Source organism: Bison bison, unplaced genomic scaffold (genome assembly GCF_000754665.1).
Source record: "Bison bison bison isolate TAMUID 2011002044 unplaced genomic scaffold, Bison_UMD1.0 scf7180017864097, whole genome shotgun sequence".
Taxonomy (NCBI): Eukaryota; Metazoa; Chordata; class Mammalia; order Artiodactyla; family Bovidae; genus Bison; species Bison bison.
The window spans coordinates 1,881,622-1,905,170 of NW_011494669.1; the positions used below are offsets into that span (position 1 = coordinate 1,881,622).

Here is a 23,549-nt window from a genome sequence, read left to right on the forward strand (position 1 = left end):
TCAGATCTAGGCCCTTAAATCTATTTCCCACTTCCACTGTATAATCATAAGGGATTTGATTTAGGTCAAAATGGAACATTACTCAGTCATTAAAAGAACAGAATAGTACCATTTGCAGCAACATGGATGGAACTAGAGATTGTCGTACTGAGTGAAGTAAATCAGACACACAAAGACAAATATCATATGATACCACTTATATATAGAATCTAAAAAAAAAAAGGCTTCAGATGAACTTATTTATAAAACAGAAGTAGAGAACAAGCTTGATTACCAGGGCATATGGGGGTGGAAGGGATAAACTGGGAAGTTGAGATTGGCATATACACACTACTATACATAAAATAGATGACTAATAAGAACCTGCTGTACAGCACAGGGGATTCTACTCAGTAGTCTGTTATGGTCTATATGGGAAAGAATCTTTAAAAAAAAGTGGATATATGTACATGTGTAACTGATTCACTTTGCTGTCCGCCTGAAACTAACACAACATTGTGAATCAACTATACTTCAATAAAAATTTAAAAAGGAAGTAATAATGACTTTCATTTTCTCAACAGAGGGAAATGCAAAGACATTTTTTAAGATAATGAGAGACCTGGATTCTGCCAACCCAGAGATGGGACTGGGGTCCAAAGACACACCAGACTCTTGAGAGGTGATCAATAAGAACTTGTCGAATTTACGAACTTCTGTCACGGAGACCTCTATGAACACGCTGTTAGAAAACTGAGTTTTTTGTCATAGATTGTTGTTGTTGCTATTGGAGAAAATTTGGAGGAGCCCTAGGTGAAGAAAGACTACATGATTGCAAGGTGTAATTGCTGTTTTCCCACAGTGTGAAATAATTATACAGTGTTGTCTCTGCCAGTTAGTATAAAGGTCTTTGGGGGAAGAGATGGAATCTTTAAGTTTCTGTGCACTGTCGTTAAAGTTTCCCGTGTGTTTGCAGAGCACTTCCACAATGTAAAGTGTTTATTTAGTAACCAGAGATGACAGCAGAAGTAAGGGCAGGCTGACCTTATGAAGATGCCTTTCGTTGCTTCCATACTTGGAGTGAGGATCGTGCGTCTCATTCGAGACGAACCTCTGACCATCTTAAGAGGAGTAACTGCCCAGCTAAGAGACTTTCTTTCCTAAAAACTAAACACCAAAGGAGGTATTAGAAAAATGTGGGAGTGGAATAGCAGCTGAAAGCCCAACTATTAAACTGTGCTATTTGTGTGTGTTGTTTTGAAGGCTGTCAGCTGTTATGTGGTAGCCATGGTGGAGTGACATCCATGTGGTGCCATCATTTTTAACACATAGACAGCAACTGGGTTTATTTAACCCATAGTTGATCATCAAACAATGTTGCTTTCCTACAACTAGGTATGACCTGCCAGAATATCAGGAAGTCTCATTTAAGTGTGGATATGATGTTTAATGTTAGTGGTAACATAACTGTTGAGACAATGAGTCTCAAATTTTAGGTTTTTAACAATTAGAAGACCTTTTTTAATGCATTCTGGGACCCCAGTCCCAGAGCTTCAATCACAGGCAGTCTGGGGGAGGTCTGCAAATAGTCCTGCATGCGTGTGTGCTAAGTTGCTTCAGTCGTGTCCGACTCTTTGCGACCCTATGGACTGTAGCCTGCTAGGCTTCTCTGTCCATGGGATTCTCCAGGCAAGAATCCTGGAGTAGGTTGCCATACCCTTCTCCAGGGGATCTTCCCCAGCCAGGGATCAAACCTGTATCTCTTACATCTCCTGCATTGGCAGGCGGGTTCTTTACCACTAATGCCACCTGAGAAGCAACCTCCCCACCCTTGCAAATAGTCATGTTAAGCAAACCCTCCAGGTTATTCTGAGGCATGTTGGCCTACACCACACTTCAAGATACTCTATATTCTGGGCATCTCCTTCTATAAAAGCCACTTGACGTCTGAGATTATATAATTATTTTAGTAATTATGCTGGGCTGTTATGGAGAATGTAGGATTTCACTTGAAAAAAGAAAACTGTCTTTGACCTACATCATTTCTAAGGACAAAAATGTTGAATAGGAATAAAAATAACTCAATAAAGAACTCCTCTTCTAACTATCTTTAAGGATGGCAGTGGGTTTAGAAGACAAGGTCTTCCTAATATAAATCATAATCAAGACAAAAATAGTATGTCATTTAAATATTAGCTATTGAAAAAAGGTTTAGTTGCTGAAACTAAATATTTTAAATCTAATGAGAAATACTAAAAGCCAAATACCAAAATTTCTATATACCTCTCTTTCAAAGTAATTGAACTGGTTAAAAAATCACCACAAGATGAGCTGTTTCATGAGAAATATAAGTTTTCTAAGTCCTATCAGAGCTAAGAAGTGTAAGGGATTGACTAGAATAGAATTTATTTCAAATCATAATAGAGGAAATTGATATAGAAGTCAATAATTATTCCATTTTACAAAAGTAATTTTGGCATGAGTCTTCACAATGACAAGTCAGTGCTTTGTAGACCCAAGTATTTCTTCTTGGACCAGATGAAATACAAATTATTTTAACCTCAGAAAAATGTAGTCAGTAAGTTTCTTGTTTTCTGTTTTATGAGAGCTCTAGATGCACAAGTCTAGCATCAATGTTTGTGTAAATTGTGGTGGAAGTATGACAAAAAGAAAAAGAGAAGGCCGCGGGGCGGAATGTTAATATTAACTGAATAACAGAGAAGGAAAGCCTTGGAACTGAGACCTCAGATCAGCCCATGTGGAATTCTGAGCCTGGGCATGAGGAAGTTTCAATAAGATGAAAGATAGCAGTGCTAGTTACACAATCAGGCATTGTGCTATGTACAATCCCTTTTGGAAAATGGAAGCAAATATCTGGATTATTTGAACTCAGAGAAAACCTTGATTTTTCCCAGGCCATTTCAAGATTCTTGATGACTGGTACATGATCATGGGTATGCTCCTTTACCTCTCCAAGCCTTGATCTTTTCTGTGAAGTGGAGACAGGAATGCCCACCGTGTTCGTATGCTGGGTGCATTAAAGGAGGTTACGTACATGGAATGCCAGGCACATGAACGGCTTAATCCTCAGACCTGTCCTTGTTATGAACTCTTTTCTGTGTTAACACTTTTTTTTCTCTTAAAAGTGATAACTTTATAAAGGGCAGGCTCAGTGTCTGATTCTTAGAATCAGAAACGCAGGTTTGGAAGAATGTTAAAGGTCATCCCTGTCCCAATCTCTCCCTCTTCATCCAGTGCCAGGTCAGAAACTGTGAGAGTTCAAAAGAGTTCAAAGCAGGCTAATAAATTGACTCCTTCCTAACTGATATTCCCTAAACAGTTGTTCAACATTTATTTGGGAATTAAAAACGAGAATAAAAGCATAAAGTGTAATTTCCACTCCTCATACTTACTTTGGGTGAAGCTTTTAGCATAATTTTGCAACTCACCTCTTGAACGATCAAAACTAATTTCCCCTGAGTTAAAATGTAAGACTCCATTATTGCTTCCAGATTCTCTTTTGCAGTACTGCATCAATAAGCTGACATTAAAACATTAGCAGGCGTATGACGCAGGGAGCTCAGCCTGGTGCCCTGTGACAACCCTGAAGGAGGGGCTGGGATGGGGCTGGGAGGGAGGTCCAAGAGGTAGGGGACATACGTATACCTGTGGCCGATTCACGCTGTTGTGTGGCAGAATCCAACACACTGGATTGCAATTGTAAATTGCAATTGGATAATTGTAAAGCAATTATCCTCCAATTAAAAATAAATTAAAAACTAATCTAGAGTATAAATAAACCTATGCTTCGTTTATAAGGGCTATAATGTCCAATTCATTTTTCAATGAAATTGGTCATTAATGAATATCAAAATTATGTTTTCCCTGGTGTCTCCAAGAAGATGGCTTTCAGATTCTCTGGCTTTTACGTTGCCTACTTTTGCTGCTTTTTAAAGACTGTTCCTGACTGGTATTTCATACTTTGTTCTATAATTAAACTATACCATGGGGAAAAAAAACACATGAGCAATAATTAATCAGTAGTTAGCATTATATAATGAGTTGATAAATCTTAAAGTTTGTATGCAAATATATTTGGAATTTGCTTGGCATCCAAAAACTAGACACAATTTGGTGTTTTCTTTTTAAAGCAAATCTTAATGTCATATACCATTTTAGAAAGGTTGTTGTTTTTTTTATATCAAAGGGTAGTTATATCTTGGTCATATTCAATGTCTTTCTCTATGGCCATGAAAACAGATTATGCCACAGATGAAATGGTCCTTAAGGTTCTCTGAGACCAACTGTGTGATGCACAGATATTCCTCCAGCCTGATTTTGCTGAGTAGTCGTCATGGTTAATTAATGACCATGGTCGAGGCTGTGAGGTCAGGACAGCTGAGGTCGGTCATTGGCTGTAGAAACACAGCCTAAAGCACAGGAAGAATTGTGTAATTAACTGAATATTCAGGGTACAGTCAACAAAACTCAATTGTTCTCAACAACCAAGCCATTTTCTCTGCTGTCACTGAAAGCTGTGTGGGTCGGATCTGCAGATAATTGCCTCCCTTCTCCATCTCATTTTGCTTGTCTAAACATTGCATAAATAACTACTTGATAAATTCAATGTTGATGTTGGCACGTGAACAGACAGACAAGAGTGACTGCTTGTTTCAAAATTTATAATTCCAACATAAATAGTAATCAAACCCCAAAGGAGACTGCTTAAAAATATTCCTGTTTAACATTCACGATCCCATTTAACTTGCCTAATTTCAACCCACACACTTGTGGAACTTAATACAAAAATACTCTTGGCCTATTTTTAAAATAATGTGACATTTGACAAACTGTTCAAGTATTGAATTTAAAAATATGCTCTGTGTGAACTATAGTTCTAATATAAATTCCAGATGCATCACTGGCAGGATTAACACTGGGCTTTATCTCTTCCCCAGTGCACCACGTCTACACACACACACACACACACACACAAACACACACAAACACACACAAGCACGAACACACAACCTAAATGCTAGAAAATGTAGTTTGAGAACATTCCATGAAAAAATATTAACCGGTCAGGGTAAGTTAACTTGAGTAGTTAATGAAAAAGCAATTATTTCAACATTTAAGTTTTCTTTTAAAATTACAATTTACATATCTCTTAAAGATACAGAAGAAGAAATGTACCACCTGCCTCACTATGGAACATGCTAAAATAGACATAATTCATTAGACACATTATGGCAGCCAAATGGCAAGAATTTTTTAGATGCCAAACCTGGTTAGAATAGCAGCAGTGAATTTCATGAACAGAGGGAAAGCAGAGGGAAGAAAAGAGAGAAGGAAAAGTCTAATATTAAAAAGATCCAATTCTTTCTAGTTGCTTTACAACCAAAGGGGAAAATTAAAACTCTTCTTATGCTGTAAGAGCAAAAATTAAAAGAGAAATTCATTTGTTAAAAAAAAGAAAATGGAGACCACTGGGACTGAGGCTGCTGGCATTTATTTTTGCTGGCATTTATGATTTATTATTGTTACCACATCAACTCTGTGATAGATATTTGACTAAATGCACTTGGTTATTGTGTCTGAAAATGTGAGGATTCAAGGAACGTGCAAGAGAACTCAATTCAGTTTCTCAGTTAAGTCCAACTCTTTGCGACCCCAAGCCAGGTCTTCCCTGTCCATCACCAACTCCTGGAGCTTGCTCAAACTCATGTCTATTGAGTCAGTGATGCCATCCAACCATCTCATCCTTTGTTGTCCCCTTCTCCTCCTGCCTTCAATCTTTTCCAGCATCACAGTCTTTTCCAATGAATCAGTTCTTTGCATCAGGTGGCCAAAGTATTGGAGCTTCAGCTTCAGCATCAGTACTTCCAATGAATATTCAGGACTGATTTACTTTAGGATAGACTGGTTGGATCTCCTTGCAGTCCAAGGGACTCTCAAGAGTCTTCTTCAACACCACAGTTCAAAAGTATCAATTCTTTGGCACTCAGCTTTCTTTATGGTCCAACTCTCACATCCATACATAATTACTGGAAAAACCATAGCTTTGACTAGAGAGACCTTTGTTGGCAAAGTAATGTCTCTGCTTTTTAATATGCTATCTAGGTTGGTCATAGCTTTTCTTCCAAGGAACAAGTGTCTTTTAATTTCATGGCTGCAATCACCATCTGCAGTGATTTTGGAGCCCAGAAAAATAGTCAGTCACTGTTCTCACTGTTTCCCCATCTATTTGCCAGGAAGTGATGGGACCAGATGCCATGATCTTCATTTTTTGAATGTTGAGTTTTAAGCCAGCTTTTCCACTCTCCTCTTTCCCTTTCATCAAGAAGCTCTTTAGTTCCTTTTCACTTTCTACCATAAGGGTGGTGACATCTGCATATCTGAGGTTATTGATATTTCTCCTGGCAATCTTGATTCCAGCTTGTGCATCATTCAGTCTGGCATTTCACATGATGTACTCTGCATACAAGTTAAATAAGCAGGGTGAAATATACAGCCTTGACGTAATCCTTTCCCAATTTGGAACCAGTCATTGTTCCATGTCTGGTTCTAACTGTTGCTTCTTGACCTGCATACAGATTTCTCAGGAGGCAGGTAAGGTGGTCTAGTATTCCCATCTCTAAAAGAATTTTTCACAGCTTGTTGTGATCCACACAGTCAAAGGCTTTAGTGTAGTCAGTGAAGAAGATATTTTTTCCGCAATTCTCTTGCTTTTTCTAGGATCCAACAGATGTTGGCAATTTGATCTCTGGTTCCTCTGCGTTTTCTAAATCCAGCTTGAACATCTGGAATTTCTCAGTTTATGTACTGTTGAAGCCTAGCTTGGAGAATTTTGAGCATTACTTTGCTAGCGTGTGAGATGAGTGCAATTGTGCAGTAGTTTGAACATTCTTGGCATTGCCTTTCGTTGAGATTGGAATGAAAACTGACCTTTCCCAGTCCTGTGGCCATTGCTGAGTTTTCCAAATTTGCTGGCATACTGAGTGCAGCACTTTCACAGCATCATCTTTTAGGATTTTAAATAGCTCAGCTGGAATTCCATCACCTCCACTAGCTTTGTTCGTAGTGATGCTTCCAAAGGCCCACTTAACTTCGCACTCCCAAATATAATGAGTAGAATATTTTATGAAATTGAAATGACACCATAGGTTAAAATAAAGAATATCCAATTAATGTAGATAATTTCACTTTTGTGCTATATATAAAGGATTTTTTTCAGCTTTCAAATGTAACTTATTTGTGAAAAATAGCTGTACTGAAATATAATTCACATACTATTTAATTAATTTATTTAAAGTGTATAATCAGTGATTTCTGAATTGTACAAGCATCACTTCAATCAATTTCAGAACATTTTCATCACCAAAAAAGAAACCTCATTAACAATGAGCAGTAACTCATTTCTCTCAAATCCTTAGACTTAGTAAACCACTAATTAGCTTTCTGTCTCTATATTGTGTGATAGCTTAATCTCTCAGTTGTGTCCGACTCTTTGCTACCCCATAGACTGTAGCCCATCAAGCTCCTCTGTCCATGGGATTTCCCAGGCGAGAATACTGGAATGGGTTACCATGCCTTACTCCAGGGGATCTTCTTAACTCAGGGATCAAAACTGGGTCTCCTGCATTGAAGGCAGATTGTCTTTTGAAACTAGCCCCTTTCACTTAGCATAGTAGTTTCAAGGTTAATCCATGTTGTAATGGATACCAGTACTTCATTCCTTTTTATGGTTAAGTAATATTTATAGCTATAAATTTCTCCCTAAGCATGGCTTTACCTGCATGCAACAAAGTTTTGGATGTTGTGTTGAAATTTTCATTCATTTCAGTTTATTTTCTGTTTTCTTTGCGATTTTTGTTTGACCTATTGATTACTTAGAAGTGTATTGTTTACTTTTCACATATTTTGAATGTCTCAAATTAGCATTCTCAAATTTGATAATATATCCTTGCTTAAAATTTTATTTCTAAATTTTCAAGAAGCTTTATAAGAGACTCTGAGATGAGGCGATTCTATGGTAGTCCAGTACTTAAGACTCCACGCTTCCATGAGTTGTGGGTTCAAGCCCTGGTCAGAGAACTAAGTTCACACATTTGTGAACTAAATTAAATACTCAAAGCTTACGAAATGGGTTAGCTATCAAACTGCTTCCCCAAAATATCTTTCATTTTCATAGAGGTGGTGGTAATGAACGAAAGCAAGATGAACTCACTGGCATTCCTTAGAAGCTGAGGCCACAACTTAATCATATGTGTATTTCATGTCCATCTGATTTTCCAGGCAACTCAGTGGGTAGAGAATCTGCCTGCAGTGCAGGAGACACAGAAACGCAGGTTTGATCCCTGGGTTGGGAAGATCCTCTGGAGGAGGGCATGACAACCCACTCTAGTATTCTTTCCTGGGAAATCCTAAGGACAGAGGAGCCCGGCGGGCTACATCTGTAAGGTCACAAAGAGTCAGACATGACTGAAGCGACTGAGCATACTCCTACACCCATCTGACTAAAGCAAGTCTTGTTCTTTCCTATTATATCACCCTGTTTCTTTTGTAGCATTTATCACTATCTGATTTTCTCATTTATTTATTGGTCTCTGCTTAAAGTCAATTTTCCCTCACCAGAATGGAAGCCAAATGAAAGGAGGGATCTTGTTGTCTTATTCATAAAAGAATGTATTCTAAATGTTACCCAGTGCCTCCCGGATCATAGGCATTCAGTCAAAAGTAAATAGAATGAGTGAGTACCTAGAAGACCCTGTAGAAAATGTGCATTCATTAAACCTTCTTCAACAAATTTGGAAGGATCATCTTCTGATCACTGGGAGGAAAAGTGCCTTCTCTCTAAACAGTTCTTACCAATAATGGAGTTTATGGCAATCTCTGATGGTGAAACCTTCCCACTCACTAAACAGAACCACAACAGAATTGTATCTACTAGTTTCCTGTGGGAAAATGCTCAAGAGTTTATATAACCATCTTAGTTACAGAGAAATGTGGTCCACTAAGCAGCTCCTGGAGAGCCCCATGGACGGAGGAGCCTGGTAGGCTGCAGTCCATGGGGTCGCTAAGAGTCGGACATGACTGAGTGACTTCACTTTCACTTTTCACTTTCATGCATTGGAGAAGGAAATGGCAACCCACTCCAGTATTCTTGCCTGGAGAATCCCAGGGACAGAGGAGCCTGTTGGGCTGCCGTCTATGGGGTCGCGCAGAGTCGGACACGACTGACGCGACTTAGCAGCAGTAGCAGTAAGCAGCTCCTGCACAAGGTCTGGCACAGTAGAGGAAATAAAGTAACCACGATAATGGAATAGTATGTATTCAAAAGCACAATACACAGTTTACTCACGTTAATAGGACATTTTGCTCTACTATCACTTTGAAGCCAGATTAATTCTAGTTTCACTTTACTTGAAACTCTCTGACAGCTCCACACTGACTACAGAAGAGACCAACATCCTTAATGCAGAATACGAGTCCTTTCAGAATCTGGCTGTTGCCCTCTCTCCCGTGTCTGGTTTCTCTCTCACTAACCACAGCCCGGCTGAAGCAGACAGCATCCAGTTTCCTGAATAAACAAGGCTTCTTCTTCCCTCAATGCTTCTCTCACCCTGCTCTCTCTGCTTGGGCAGCCCTTCCCTCCTGGTCCGCTCGGTGCTCTGGGCTTGCTGGTTAAGGCTCTGTGAAAACTTTTCTTGTACCCTCCTCCAGGAGAGAGGACCAATGTCTCCTTCAAGTGCAGCTTTCTACCCTCACTTGGAGGACTTCAAACAGGACCTAGTCCACGGCTACTGTTAGAACTACATTTCCCACCACTCTGCCCATTGTTGACTCCAGACACACCGGCCTCTTTACGGTTCTTTACCACTTCCATTGACATTTTCCAGGAGTGAAAGAATTTCTCCCAGGTATTTCCATGGTGTGCCCTCAACTTTATTCAACTCTGCTCCAGCATCACCTCCTAAGAGAGGTTGTCTTTGAGCATTCTAACCAAAGAAATTTCTCCTTTTCATTTTCTAAACAGAATTACCTTGCTCTCTGGCCCCTCTATCTTTTTCCTCTTTGTAGTACTGATATAACATTATGTGATTAGTAATGTTATCTGTCTTCCCTTCCAGAATGTAAGCTCTCTGAGGATGGGTCTGAGTTTTGTTTACTGCTGTGCATATTTGTGAATGAATGAATGACACCTGAAATTATATGGTTGGTTGAAGATGTCTATCTTCCCCGCACTTGACAAACATCGGTCATAACCTATTCCTCCTAGTCTACTCAGTGCCCCTTCCTGGCACAAAATAACTTCTTAATATTCCTTGTACAACTGAATGATGTCAAGTATAAATTACCTGTAACAATGGTTCTCAACAAAGGGACTCTGAATCCATGTAAAGATGGATGAAGAATACATAAACTGAAGAATGCAAGTAAATATTTCCACAATTCCTTTACTGAAACTCTTGGCACCAGATGTGTTTCAAATTCAGAATGCTTCCCTACTTAATTAACACCCTTAGTAGGGTCTGGTGGAGAAGGCAATGGCACCCCACTCCAGTACTCTTGCCTGGAAAATCCCATGGATGGAGGAGCCTGGTAGGCTGCAGTCCATGAGGTCGCTAGGAGTCGGACTTGACTGAGCGACTTCACTTTCACTTTTCACTTTTATGCATCGGAGAAGGAAATGGCAACCCACTCCAGTGTTCTTGCCTGGAGAATCCCAGGGATGGGGGAGCCTGGTGGGCTGCCGTCTCTGGGGTCGCACAGAGTCGGACACGACTGAAGCGACTTAGCAGCAGCAGTAGCAGCAGTAGGGTCTGGGGCAGTACCTTGTAATCAAACACATTAATTTCTTTGCAACGTGTAGAGACCTCCAAAGTGTCATAAATAATGCTCAAGTCAACTTTTTCTGTGAAATGAATTATCAAGATAAATTTTAAGAGTTTGGGATTTCAGAATTGTGGATGTGGGCTGTAGATGTAGACTAGCATATTGAGATCTGTGTAGTATTTTCATGCTAAAATGGGTTCCCCACATTCCAGTTTAGAAATCACCGATTTAACCTGTTCATTTAAAAACAATATCTATTTTTTTTTCCAGCATAGCTAGCATTAATGAAGTATATACTGTGTATCAACCTCTGTGCTAAGCTTTTTAAGTACACAGGTAAAAACTACTATTTGCCTCATTTTATAAGTGAGAAAGAGCTTCCCAAGTGGCGCTAGTGGTAAAGAACCTGCCTGCTAATGCGGGACACATAAGAGATGCGGGTTCGATCCATGAGTTGGGAAGATCTTGTGGAGGAGGGCATGGCAACCCACTTCAGTATTCTTGCCTGGAGAATCCCATAGACAGAGGAGCCTGGTGGGTTATGGTCCATAGGGTCACAAAGAGTCAGACACGACTGAAGCGACTTAGCACCCATATGCACACATATGAATGAGAAAAACGGGTTTAAAGACAGGGTTAACTACTTGCCCACACAGCTCATCAGTGGATAGGCTGGATTCAAACAGAAGCTGTCTCACAACCAGATGTCCTGCTGTGGATCTTCTGGTCACCCTGACTTCATGGAGTTCAAGATAAGCATTCTTCAGTTCAGTTCAGTTCAGTCGCTCAGTCATGTCCGACTCTTTGGGACCCCGTGAATCGCAGCACGCCAGGCCTCCCTGTCCATCACCAACTCCTGGAGTTCACTCAAACTCATGTCCATCGAGTCGGTGATGCCACCCAGCCATCTCATCCTCTGTCGTCCCCTTCTCCTCCTGCCACCAATCCCTCCCAGCATCAGGGTCTTTTCCAATGAGTCAACTCTTCACATGAGGTGGCCAAAGCACTGGAGTTTCAGCTTCAGCATTCTTAGTCTTGCCAAATTTCTTCATGATGTTGAGCCAAAGTGTCTGTTATTCAAGTGAATGTAAAAAAATTCCTCTGGGTACTACTTCCTCGTTGTTTAAAAAAAAAAAAAAGACTGGCTATAAGTAGCCAACATATAACTGATATTTGTATAATGGAGTAATTTATTTCCTTAGTTAAACCCATATTATATACATTTATAATGAGAGATCAAGTGATTCCAGATAATTTAAAAATTGTGTAGTTGCACTAACATGCCTTGATTTCTTTTGAAGAACCATGATCCAAGGGGTGTTATTCCCTGACGGATGAGAGTAGGAATGGCAGAAGAGAACAATCTGAAACAGGTACTCTCACAGGCGATATGTGGGTTTTCACACTTACCTTTTTCAAAAACATCTTAGTTTCTGGAATTTTTTTCAGCCAGGTGGAAGTTGATCAAATGTTTTTGTGATGACCAAATTTTGAAACTCTTTCAGAATTATCAAATACAGTAGTGATCTTTTGGGAATAAGGAGTTAGTTGTGTAAGAACAATAAAGCTACATTAAAAAAATAAATCCTTGCATAGGGCTACACTACAGCTTTAAGTGAAGACAGAGCGTTTTGGACCTTACCAAGCTTATGTGAAAGCTTCAAATTATGAAACGTAGAGTAGCTAATTAACACATATTCCTTTTATGATACAAAAGCAGATAATATGGACATAAAGGTTAAGATATGAAAATGACATACACACTAAAACAAATCACAACAGAAACAGGCTTTATTTCAACCAGACAAGTGAACACTTTCATTAACATCAACTTCTTCAAGACTTGAAGACATGGAAATTAAAGATGGTGCCCAGAAGGCAAAGAAGGAAAGTCTCATCATGGAACAATGGTACTGCCCTTCAAAAATCCCTTTCGACAATATGCTCAATTCAAAAGATTAATTAGTTCTGAATCATTAGATCTCATGTTTCAATATTTGTACAAAGCTCTCATTTTCAAGTTACCCATCAGTCCCAATGATATCTTTCAAACAGAAAAAAAAGTATAGATCAGTATCATAATTTTTTTTTTAAATTTTAGAAAGTGGGATTGAAATACAGTTTTCAGTCTAAAATATTTTAAATAAAAAGGTTTGTTATTATTTAAGATGCATTGTTACAAAGCTCCTAGGTACATACATGTACAAAACACAGATGTTACTACATGACACCTCAACCCATGACTTCTCCTAAACATCCCAGTGTGAACAGTTATCTACCGGGAGACTTTCCCTGTAAATTCCAGCATCTTGCACAGGATTCGCTGCCACTCACATGCTCTGCATGGATGAGGACATTTAACCAGAGAACATTTCAATGTAACATTATAACCCAACATAAAAGAAATTCAATGCAACACTTTATATTCATAAGGGTGATGACAAAATTGCATATATTAATCATTTTCAACTTTTGCCAGACTCACTAAATTCATGAACACTTCTTCAGAGTTTTCTCTTCAAGGGCACTTTTGAGAGCTTTAGGTCTCATGCTTAACTTTGTATTGAGCTGGTCAGCACCTTGATTAATGTGAACAAGGACACTGAAGAACGAATGTGTTGCAGGGGTGGGGGAGGGGTCATCTGAGGACAGAAACGGGGAAGGATTCTCTTTTTCCATAAGACAGTCAAACAGAAAAAACAAGACCAAAAAAAGGGAAACAGACAAACAAACAAACAAAATAGTGTTCACAGTAAAACATGCCAGATTTGTAGTTTCATTTGAAACCAACAGCAAATCATGAAACGTCATGAAAAATATGTCAAGGTAAAATCTTCTAGAGTCATTACTAAATGAAATTAAAAATTATCACACTGATCAGTAAACCCCAGAAGAAAAATAACCAGCACTTACATTTCAGGTCCTTCTTTAAACATCATTCAGCTTTTCAGAGTCAATGCATAAAATTGGTAGGTTTGGCCACGTTGCACAAATGTTTTCTTTTTTTAAAAATACAGTATACAGAAAAAACTCTTGTATTCCCCATTTTGAATCATAAGCTCAAAACCCAAGAGTAAAAGATCAGCAAGAAGGATTTTAAATTATGTACAAATCCAGCAGGTTCATCTGCCATAATGGCTTGGCTTCCGTCCCGTGGCTCTCACCCTCTCTAGCAGCAGAGCTTGCGTCCCTGTCCTCACAGAGGGCTGCTCCATGTCTATGGCTCATCTCTACTGGTCATCAGGCATTTTGAACAGTTCCAACAGTGCCCCGACAGCTCCAAAGTAACCCTACAACAACAATGGGAAAACTTCTGTATGATTATCTCTGAACCTTGGCCCAATACCTGCTGTTTTTCATAATTTGAGGAATGCTGCCCACTAATGCTGTGTGTGCGTGCATGCTCAGTCACTCATTCATGTCTGGCTCTTTGAGACCCTATGGACCGTAGCCCGCCAGGCTCCTCTGTCCATAGGATTCTCCAGGAAAAAACACTGGAGTGGGTTGCCATGCCCTCCTCCAGGGCACCTTCCTGACCCAGGGGCTGAACCCGCGACTCTTTGTCTCCTGCATTGGCAGGTGGGTTCTTTACGACTAGCACCACCTGGGAAGCTGTAGATAATGAGAAATTTAAAACCTGAACTCTGGTATGAAACATGATAGAATAATAATAATAAAAAATGCACTGCGTATCTATTTGCTTATAAACATTAATTAACAGATGTAAAGTGCTTAGAAAAATCTCTGGCACCACAGTATACACTACTACCTTGCTGTTGAGTATTTTTAGGATTTTTCGGATTATAATTATTTCATTTTAATCCTTGTTATGGCAAAATTCACATTATTACCTCCATTCCACAGATAAGAAATGGAAGGTAATAAAGTAAATTACCCTTTCAGGGTCACATGCCTTGTCCTGGGCTCAATCCCAAAATCTATCTGACTCCAAAGTTGTCATGTCTCACAGGAAGGAACTCTAAGCTTCTCTCATCTGTAAAAATGACAGAACCTGAAAAACAGAAATATTTAGAGAAGTTGGTTTCCAAAAGGCAGGAGACGCCTCTTCTCTGCTATTTGCCTGGCTCAATGGTTACTTCCTGCAGAAATGGGTGGCAGATGTCAGAACACTACACAGCAGGCATCTCTGCCTCCACTGCCAACTGCTAACATTTATTGAGGGCTTGCTATAAGCTAGAAATTGTTCTAAGAACGCTACATGAATTTCTTCACTTAATTCTCACAATAACTTTATGAGACAAATACTATTATCACTTCATTTTACAAAAGCTAAAAGAGAATGGAGAAGTCATTGACTAAGGTCTCCAAGTCAGTGGGAGCCTGTGTTCTCAACTGCTTCACTAGACTATTTCTTTTAGTTCCAAGATACATGCGTGTGCATGCTCAGGCAGGTGTGACTCTTTGCAACCCTATGGACTGTAGCCCACCAGGCTTCTCTTTCAAGAATACTGAAGTGGGTTGCCATTTCCTGCTTCAGGGAATCTTCCCGACCCAAGGATCAAACCAGCATCTCCTGTGTCTCTTGCATTGGTAGGCAGATTCTTTTACAACCGAGCCACCTGGGGAGTCCACTTCTCTTAGGAGATGCTCACTCATATAAGTGAAATGAATGAGACTGAGTGAGGACTCCAGGCAGGGCAGGAAAGCCACCTTACCAGCCCTCCCAAAAGTTCTCTCTCCATACCTTCCTCCAGAAAGACCTGCCTAACTGAGAATGAACCCAAGGAGGTAGAGAATTTTCTGAGAAGTACCTACAAGGAGATACAAAAACGCTCTATTTTCATTGGCCATAGAGACTGAGTTTAACACTTAGTAACAAACCATAGCTATCAGCCAGAGGCCTAAGACTGTATGAAGGATATGCCTTTATACCCGGAGAAGTGGGTTCCCCAAAACATTGGGTTTTGCTCCCTATCTTACCATCAACTAACTACCCGTGTGCCCCGTAGATGGCTTTTAATCCCTGATGACTTCCAGCGTTCGTTTTCTATTTTAGTCCAAGAGGATCATAACTTAGGGTTGCCAGATAAAACAGATAAATGCTAGATAAAATACGTGTGTCCTATTTGATTGCTAAATATAGTAACACTAGGGTTTCCCCAGTGGCTCAGTGGTAAAGAATCCACCTGCAATGCAGGAGCCGCAGAAGATGCAGGTTCAATCCCTGGGTCAGGAAGATTCCCCTGGAGGAGGGCACGGCAACCCACTCCAGGATTCTTGCCTGGAGAATCCCATGAACAGAGGAGCCTGGTGCGCTACAGTCCACAGGGTCGCAAAGAGTTGGATACAACTGAAGCGACTTAGCACAGATATCCAGAAGAGTGTTTTTCTTTTTCATTTTATTTTTTTAAACAAAACTTTACAAGGAAAATCGATTAACTAAGTAGATAGAAAGGGAGATGCTCTGGTTGGGGGAAGGAAAGTGAAAATTCTGAGGCCCCATCCTCCCCACAAAAAAAGTTAATATCATTTCTTAGCCTGCGTAAAAACATGAAAACAAAAACTTTCTTTAGTACTAATGTCTATCATTGGCCTTTAACTCTTTTGTATTTAACTTCCTATTGTTTTATATGCTTTAATAGAACATAGGTTTGCTGCTGCTGCTGCTAAGTTGCTTCAGTCATGTCGGACTCTGTGTGACCCCGTAGACAGCAGCCCACTAGGCTCCGCTGTCCCTGGGATTCTCTAGGCAAGAACACTGCAGTGGGTTGCTATTTCCTTCTCCAATGCATGAAAGTGAAAAGTGAAAGTGAAGTCGCTCAGTTGTGTCTGACTCTCAGCGACCCCATGGACTGCAGCCCACCAGGCTCCTCCATCCATGGGATTTTCCAGGCAAGAGTACTGGAGTGGGGTGCCATTGCTTTCTTCGAGAACATAGGTTTAGAGAGCCCTAAATAACTTAGAAATGCATCAGCAACTTTTCAAGTAAATAATTCAGTTTGGAAATGAGAAAAATGCCACAGTATTCATTACAATGGAAATTTACGATACTGCCTGTTCTTCCTGCTGCATTATATCCAAGGCACTGGGTACCTGCTATGATAAATAGCTGCCTTCTTAAAAAAAAAAAAAAAAAGAGCTGCTTTCTACAGTATTGATTTTATTTTCTTCCATTTTAAAATTAATTAATTTATTTTTGGCTGTGCTGGGTCTTCGTTGCTGTGTGGGCTCCTCTCGTGGTGAGCCGGGGTTACTCTCTAGCTGCAGTGCTCAGGCTTCTCTTAGCAGTGGCTTCTCTTATTGAGGAGCATGGGCAAACAAGTTCCAGTAGTTGTGGCACATGGGCTCAGTAGTTGTGGCACATGGGCTCAAGAGTTGTAGCCTGTGGGCCCGAGAGCGCTGGCTCAGTGTTTACTCCACGGCATGTGGGGTCTTCCCAGAACAGGGATTGAACCTGTGTCTCCTGCACTGGTAGGCGAATTCTTCACCACTGAGCCACCAGGGAAACCCTATAGTATTGATTTTAAAGGAGGATAGAGAAGGTGGGAAGAAAAGAGGGCCCCCCTACTCACTCTTAGAAACCTCCAATTTAGAAACTGGATATAAGGGACTCTGAATTAATCAGAGCTCTCTACTTCTGTAAACAGGCTGCCTAATGTCTAGCACACTAGCCTCTCAAGGCCACCAGGTTACTAAGAGTAGCCTGAACACTTCTGTTCTCACCGACTGAGTTGTTTATTTGCCAAGGGTCAGTTGTGTTTATCCTCAAATTTGTTTAGGATAATTTCATTGTCAATGTAATAATCTAATGTAATTATATACCACCAAAACCAATAAAAAGAGTACAAGATGGTATGGTCACCTCTATGAAAATCCAGTTATTTTCTTAAAAAAGATGAAAAAGCTAGTTAATAACAGTCAAAGTTGCTAGGAGAGTAAATGTTCAAAGTTCTCATTACAAGGAAAAAAATCTTTGTAATAATGTGTGGTGGTGGATGATAACTAAACTTATGCTATTAATAATAACCATTTTATAATACATACATATATTGAATCATTATTGTATACCTTAAACTTATACAGTGTTATCTGCTAACTCTATCTCAAAATTGAAAAAAAAAAGCTACAAAGATTGAAAAAGGTAGTCACAACCATTGCCCTCTATTTAGGTAGATTCTACATATGAAAGATTGGGATAATCTAGAATGATTTTGCAATCAAATTACTTCATAAGGATCTTTAATTTCTTGATCTACTTTAAAGAAACAAACGAAAAATCAAAAAATGTACATAATACTGTGGATTATAAAAAAGAGACAATTACAAAGCTCCCATCAGCAGAACCCATGCTCAGAATTAGGTCTTGGACCTGCCTCAAAAAATTGGTGAGCAAATGAACATTTACACATTTTATATTAAAATAGAATGTTGAAAGTAGGGAGGTATTTTCCTAGGATCACTCATTTTTTTAACTTAAAAAAAAAATTAACCATCTACTAGTCTTGATTGTCGGAGAAGGCAATGGAACCCCACTCCAGTACTCTTGCCTGGAAAATCCCATGGACGGAAGAGCCTGGTGGGCTGCAGTCCATGGGGTCGCTAGGGGTCGGACACGACTGAGCGACTTCACTTTCACTTTTCACTTTCATGCACTGGAGAAGGAAATGGAAACCCACTCCAGTGTTCTTGCCTGGAGAATCCCAGGGACAGAGGAGCCTGGTGGGCTGCCGTCTTGGGGTCGCACAGAGTCGGACACAACTGAAGCGACTTAGCAGCAGCAGTCTTGATTGTTGGATAAGAGAGCTTCCATTTTATATACTGTTCTTCCTTATCTTTTGCATAAATACAAACTAAGGAACCCGCTCACATGTTAGACAACCCAAAAATGTCCACAGAGGACAATTAAGTCCTTGTGAACTCAACTTACCTCATGTTCCAAAAACAGAGCTTTTAGCTGTCCTTTGGACCAAAAATCCATGGCGTATGCTAGCAGCTTCATGGAGACCATATTGATTCTGAGAAAATTCCCAACGAACACAACTCTATCAATATTCTGGGAAAAGAAAAAACGAAAGAGAAACAGTGAACCATGGCATAAAAATAGCATTTAACAGATCCAATGCTTTGTATATCACTGTGCTCCAGGACTTTGCAGAGTGAATTTGTTGTTGTTGTTAAGCAGAATTATTTCAGGATTTCCAAGGTGAAGCCAAATCAACCTCATAGTTCATTCCACAGTTTGCATGGGTGAGGCAGAGACTGATATTGGGCTTGTTTACAGGTATTATGTTAGGTTGCCCTGGGTCTAATATAAAATTCACCTCCCAACATTTCATATATGAAATTAAAACTGGAATTCAAGCTCATCTAAATTGCTTGTGCCTTCCTTCAATCCCCCAAACTTCCAACTCTAAAATATTATCAACTTATAAATTATTTTTTTTATAAATTTTATCTATTTTTTAAAAAAGTTTTTGGTGCTGTGATGGCAGCACCAAATCCCAACCACTAGGCTATCAGAGAACTCCCAACCAACCCATAAATTAAATGGTTATGGTATAAGTTATTCATCTAACAAGTCTGGTCAGGTTGCTCTGTTGCAAACACTGGGAATACAAAAAAGAAATGGTACCCAGTTTCGCCCTTTAGGATATATGATGAAATATCCTGTTTGATCAATATGTGGGTTACAATAAGATAATGAAAATCACATTTATATTTTTGTTGTCATGGATACAGATTTGTATTCTGAACACACACCTCACACTGAACTCAGCCTGTCTGCCACACAGACGCTGCTCACCATCACTCACTCAGAGAGTCGGTTGCTATGGTCACTCACATAAAAGGGAACAGAGTCTTGGGATCTGGCATTATTTTCTGTTCAATCTATCAAGAGCAATCAGAGTGTGGGAACATCACTTTCTAACTGTCTCAGATTTCAACAATACATGTTAACAAATCTATTAACCACAGTGAAAATTTTCCCTGGGTAGAGGTGTGGGAGGTAACTTTAATGTTTCCACAAAGAAGAGCTGTAGCCACAAACTGCCCAGGTAGGACTTGCTCAAACTTTCGGTCCTGCTTTGCTCTGGCAGGAAGCCAGAAGAAAGGGAAATGGCATTAGAATGTGATAGATACTCCTATTTCAAATAAATTCCAGGTGCGTCAAAGATATAAACGTTAAAAAAAAAAAGAGACAAAGAAAACATGGAAGAATTCTTTTTAAAAATGTTGAAGTAGAAAAGGTATAACACTCAGACTCCATTAAAGAAAAGTCTGACATATTTAATTCAAAAATCAAATATTTATTCAGCATGTTTACCCTATAATGCAGATAATACAGAGTCAAAACAAAACAGAAAAACTAAAACCAGTGCTACCTCTAGTGAGGTTAAAATTGAGGGATGGGATGGCAGTGGTGACTCATTTCCATGTATAGTCTACTTGTGGTGTCTTCAGAGCTCTGTATTATGTGTTTGTACTCTCTATTCCAAAAAAAAAAAAGAATACAAACTTTAAAAGTTGGTAGAGAACTATTTGATAGCATTCCAGTAATCACAGAAAAATATTTTAGAGTCAGTAAATGTGGTGCCCCTCCGTGAAATGGCTGGAATCAAAGATCCTCCAGTCAGTGACTCCAGGGAGCAAAGCAATGGCTGGCAGGACGCTGGCCAACAGAAGCCTGGCCCCAAGCGATCCGTGAGTCCTCTTATTCATTCAACACCACAGAAACATTCAAAAGAGTTACTCCAACTGTTAATAGGATGTACCATGGCTACACTATAATCCAACAATAAATGGTATTGACACTGAAATAAAAGTAAAAAATAAAAGCAGTTATTCTACCCGTAAAGTGATTATGATACCTGTAAAAAGATCTGCTGGCTCACTGCAGCTCTCTGGAAAGTAGGGGAAATGGCACCTATTGCTCTATTGGATGGAAGACATTCCACCCAAGTGACCTTTGAGAGTTTATGGGCACAGCCAACTATACACATACTAGTCCTAGGGCTTGTTTGGCTACTTGGGAAAACTTTCCTCAAAGGTTAATGTCAAAAAGTAAATTCTCTGTTAAAGTGAATCCCATGACCACAGTGGACTTTGAAAAGGCATGTCTCTGGAATACATACTTTCATCTGAATACCACCCTCATTTAAACTCCAACTGAAATGGGGGCTTACAAAAAGCATGACACTGATCCATAGGCCAGTGACAAATTCTGTTCAATGCTGTAAAAGGAGTGTGTCTCTTTCGTAACCCTAGAGTTCAAAGGCAGGGCTGTCACCCACCTGTCATACAGGCTGCCTCCTACCCTGTGTAATATTCCACTGTTCAACTAGAAGGGGGCTGGAGAGGGTTTCTGCAGTTACCTGTAGTGTTCCGATTCTTGATCTGAGTGGTGGCTATACAGGTGTGTGTGTGCACACACGCACATGTATCTGACAATCTGTCGGCTGTACCCTTGTGATTCGAGCCCTCTTCTGTATATATGTCACATTTCTATGAAAACTCATATTTTAAAAACTCTTACTGATGCTCCAGTGCTAAGTCGCTTTAGTCGTATCTGACTCTTTGTGACCTCATGGACGGCAGCCCACCAGGCTCCTCTGTCCGTGGGATTCTCCAGGCAAGAATATTGGCAAGCAGGGTCTTTACCACTAGCGCCACCTGGGAAGCCCCACTACTGATGCTACAGTGATTCTTTAATACTTTTGCTATTTCTTATTCCACATCCTAATGCCTCTTTCTTGTCTTCCTAATAAAACTCGGTGAGAACCATTCTACTTGACACATCTTGTATTTCAGAAAAGGGTTCTGTTCTTCTCAAAGCAATTTTGCAATGTTTTAAAACACGTTACCAAAGCTTTGTCAGTCACCAACTCTGCCCTTTCTTGTGCCTGGGGCTCTGGCTGGCCTCAGCTGTAGCAAGCTCTCTGTGCTTTGATAGCCCTGTACAATGCTGCTTGAACTCCATGCCACAAGGCAACACTGTAAAGAAGCTGAAAGCAGAGAGAATATCGAAAATTGCAAGTAGAATGTTTTACCTGCAACTGTTTACAAGGATGCATGAGCTTTCCCTCACCGTTCAATAGGTGTGTGTCCACAAGGTTGGAGAGGTTATAGTATGGACTGTCATTTTTACTGTTTCCCCAGTTAGATGGTTTTATTTGTCATCACCCAGTGTCTCCTTAAAACACATACTCCTCTCCCTCCCCCAACAAACATCCCTCATGTTCTGCAAGGTATGATTATGAGAAACAGCAGGTTTTCCGAGGATCTGTAGTGTTGTGAGGGTCACCAGTTACTGCACTGCCAAAAATGGTGTTTATGAATGACAGATGGCTGTTCCCCGGGTGAAGGCCTTACCTCATTCAGCGCACACATCCGAGCAATGGAGCCAATGTTGTTGGTGATGGTGACGAGGGTGGCTCGGGCGAGGTCTTCCTTGCTGATGGAATCTCGCTTTTCCTTACTCATCATGTTGCCAAAGCTATGTTGGAAATATTAGCGAGTGTTCAAAATCATCCTCAGGCAGGCCCCATGCTTCCACCAAAGTACAGCGGAGAGTTTTATGAATAACTCTGATCAAGCTCAAATGACCTGATTTAGCTACCATGGTTTACAAGCTGACAGGATTACCATATGGATGATTGGCCGCCCTTTTCTTAATAGGGACAAAGTAGCATGGCTATTAATGGGGGGAAAAATTTTTTTTTTAATGCCTCTAGATATCTGGACAAGAATGGAACAGGAGAAACTGTTGCAGTTTTCCAGAACCTTCTTTCAAAGCTGCCTTATTTTAAGCACAGGTATCCAAAGCTAAACATCTCAGTGCTTCACCAAGGGCAGGAGATCAAGTCTGAGCTCCAATACCATAGATCCTTGCACCAGGCTGGTGGGTTGACATTAAAAAAAAACAAAAAACTAAATGAACAGCCAGGGTGGAGAGACTGCCTTGTGTTTAATCGCTACTGCTCCTAGCTACTTAGTCTCTACCTTGATGCTACCGCAGATCCTTGAAGGCCAAATCGTTCATAGTCTCCTCCGTAAATGTCCTTCACCAGCTTATCAACATTGGTGCTGTCGCCTTTGGCTGCCATTTCCAGAGCTTCTTCAAAGGTCTCACAACCAGTCAGCAAGCAACAAAGGCCTAGGAATGTTCCACCTCCAAGACTGAAGGAACAATAAGGTTTATTTTTTAAGTTTTACTGGAAGACTTTGCCCATCCAAGTCCCCAACTACATCAAGACCACTAATACGGGTGAATCAAAACAGAAAAAAAACTAAGGGGGCACTTGAATTAAAGTGCTGGGTGAAAAAGAGCTTTAGGGTAGATCGGATTGGAAAAAAAAAAAAAAAAGAGGGCAGAGACTAAAAGAAACATCAAGGAAAACTTGCCCTGAATTTTAAGAACAAAACCCAGAGAAAGACTCTCACTGATTTCCGTTGTGAGACCTTCAACCAGCCGCTGACCTAAGTGCTTCATGCAATCGTCCCGCCTAGAAACTGGGGCCAAATCATGAGCTAGCTCCCTTAATTTGGGTGGTGTGGAAGTGGCAAATAACCAGAGAAATGACTGCTATTAAAACAAACAAACAAACAAACATATGTAGCTAAATGCAAATACTTAGAAACTGTGTATACATGAAGCACAGTTCATATCTAGAGAGACAGACTCTATGACGACGAGACTGAACTGGGACTCTGCCAGGAATAGCCAGTCCCAAAGCTGTATCTTTCCTCCGACCTTGCTTCTCCTGCAGAAG

General features: G+C 40.1%; 1 protein-coding gene across 5 annotated transcripts in view; it reads right to left on the reverse strand.

Annotated features, from left to right (window-relative positions):
• Positions 1 to 12,591: 12,591 nt before the first annotated feature.
• Positions 12,592 to 23,549, reverse strand: part of PANK1 (pantothenate kinase 1) — a 104,666-nt gene continuing 93,708 nt past the window's right edge. For all 5 annotated transcript variants that reach the window (XM_010838527.1, XM_010838528.1, XM_010838529.1 and 2 more), the window contains 4 exons: positions 22,780 to 22,956; positions 22,150 to 22,273; positions 18,707 to 18,832; positions 12,592 to 14,108 (listed from right to left, as the gene is read on the reverse strand). In XM_010838527.1, coding sequence (XP_010836829.1) covers positions 14,049 to 14,108; positions 18,707 to 18,832; positions 22,150 to 22,273; positions 22,780 to 22,956 — 487 coding nt within the window. In that variant the 3' untranslated portion in view covers positions 12,592 to 14,048. The remainder of the gene's footprint in view (positions 14,109 to 18,706; positions 18,833 to 22,149; positions 22,274 to 22,779; positions 22,957 to 23,549) is intronic.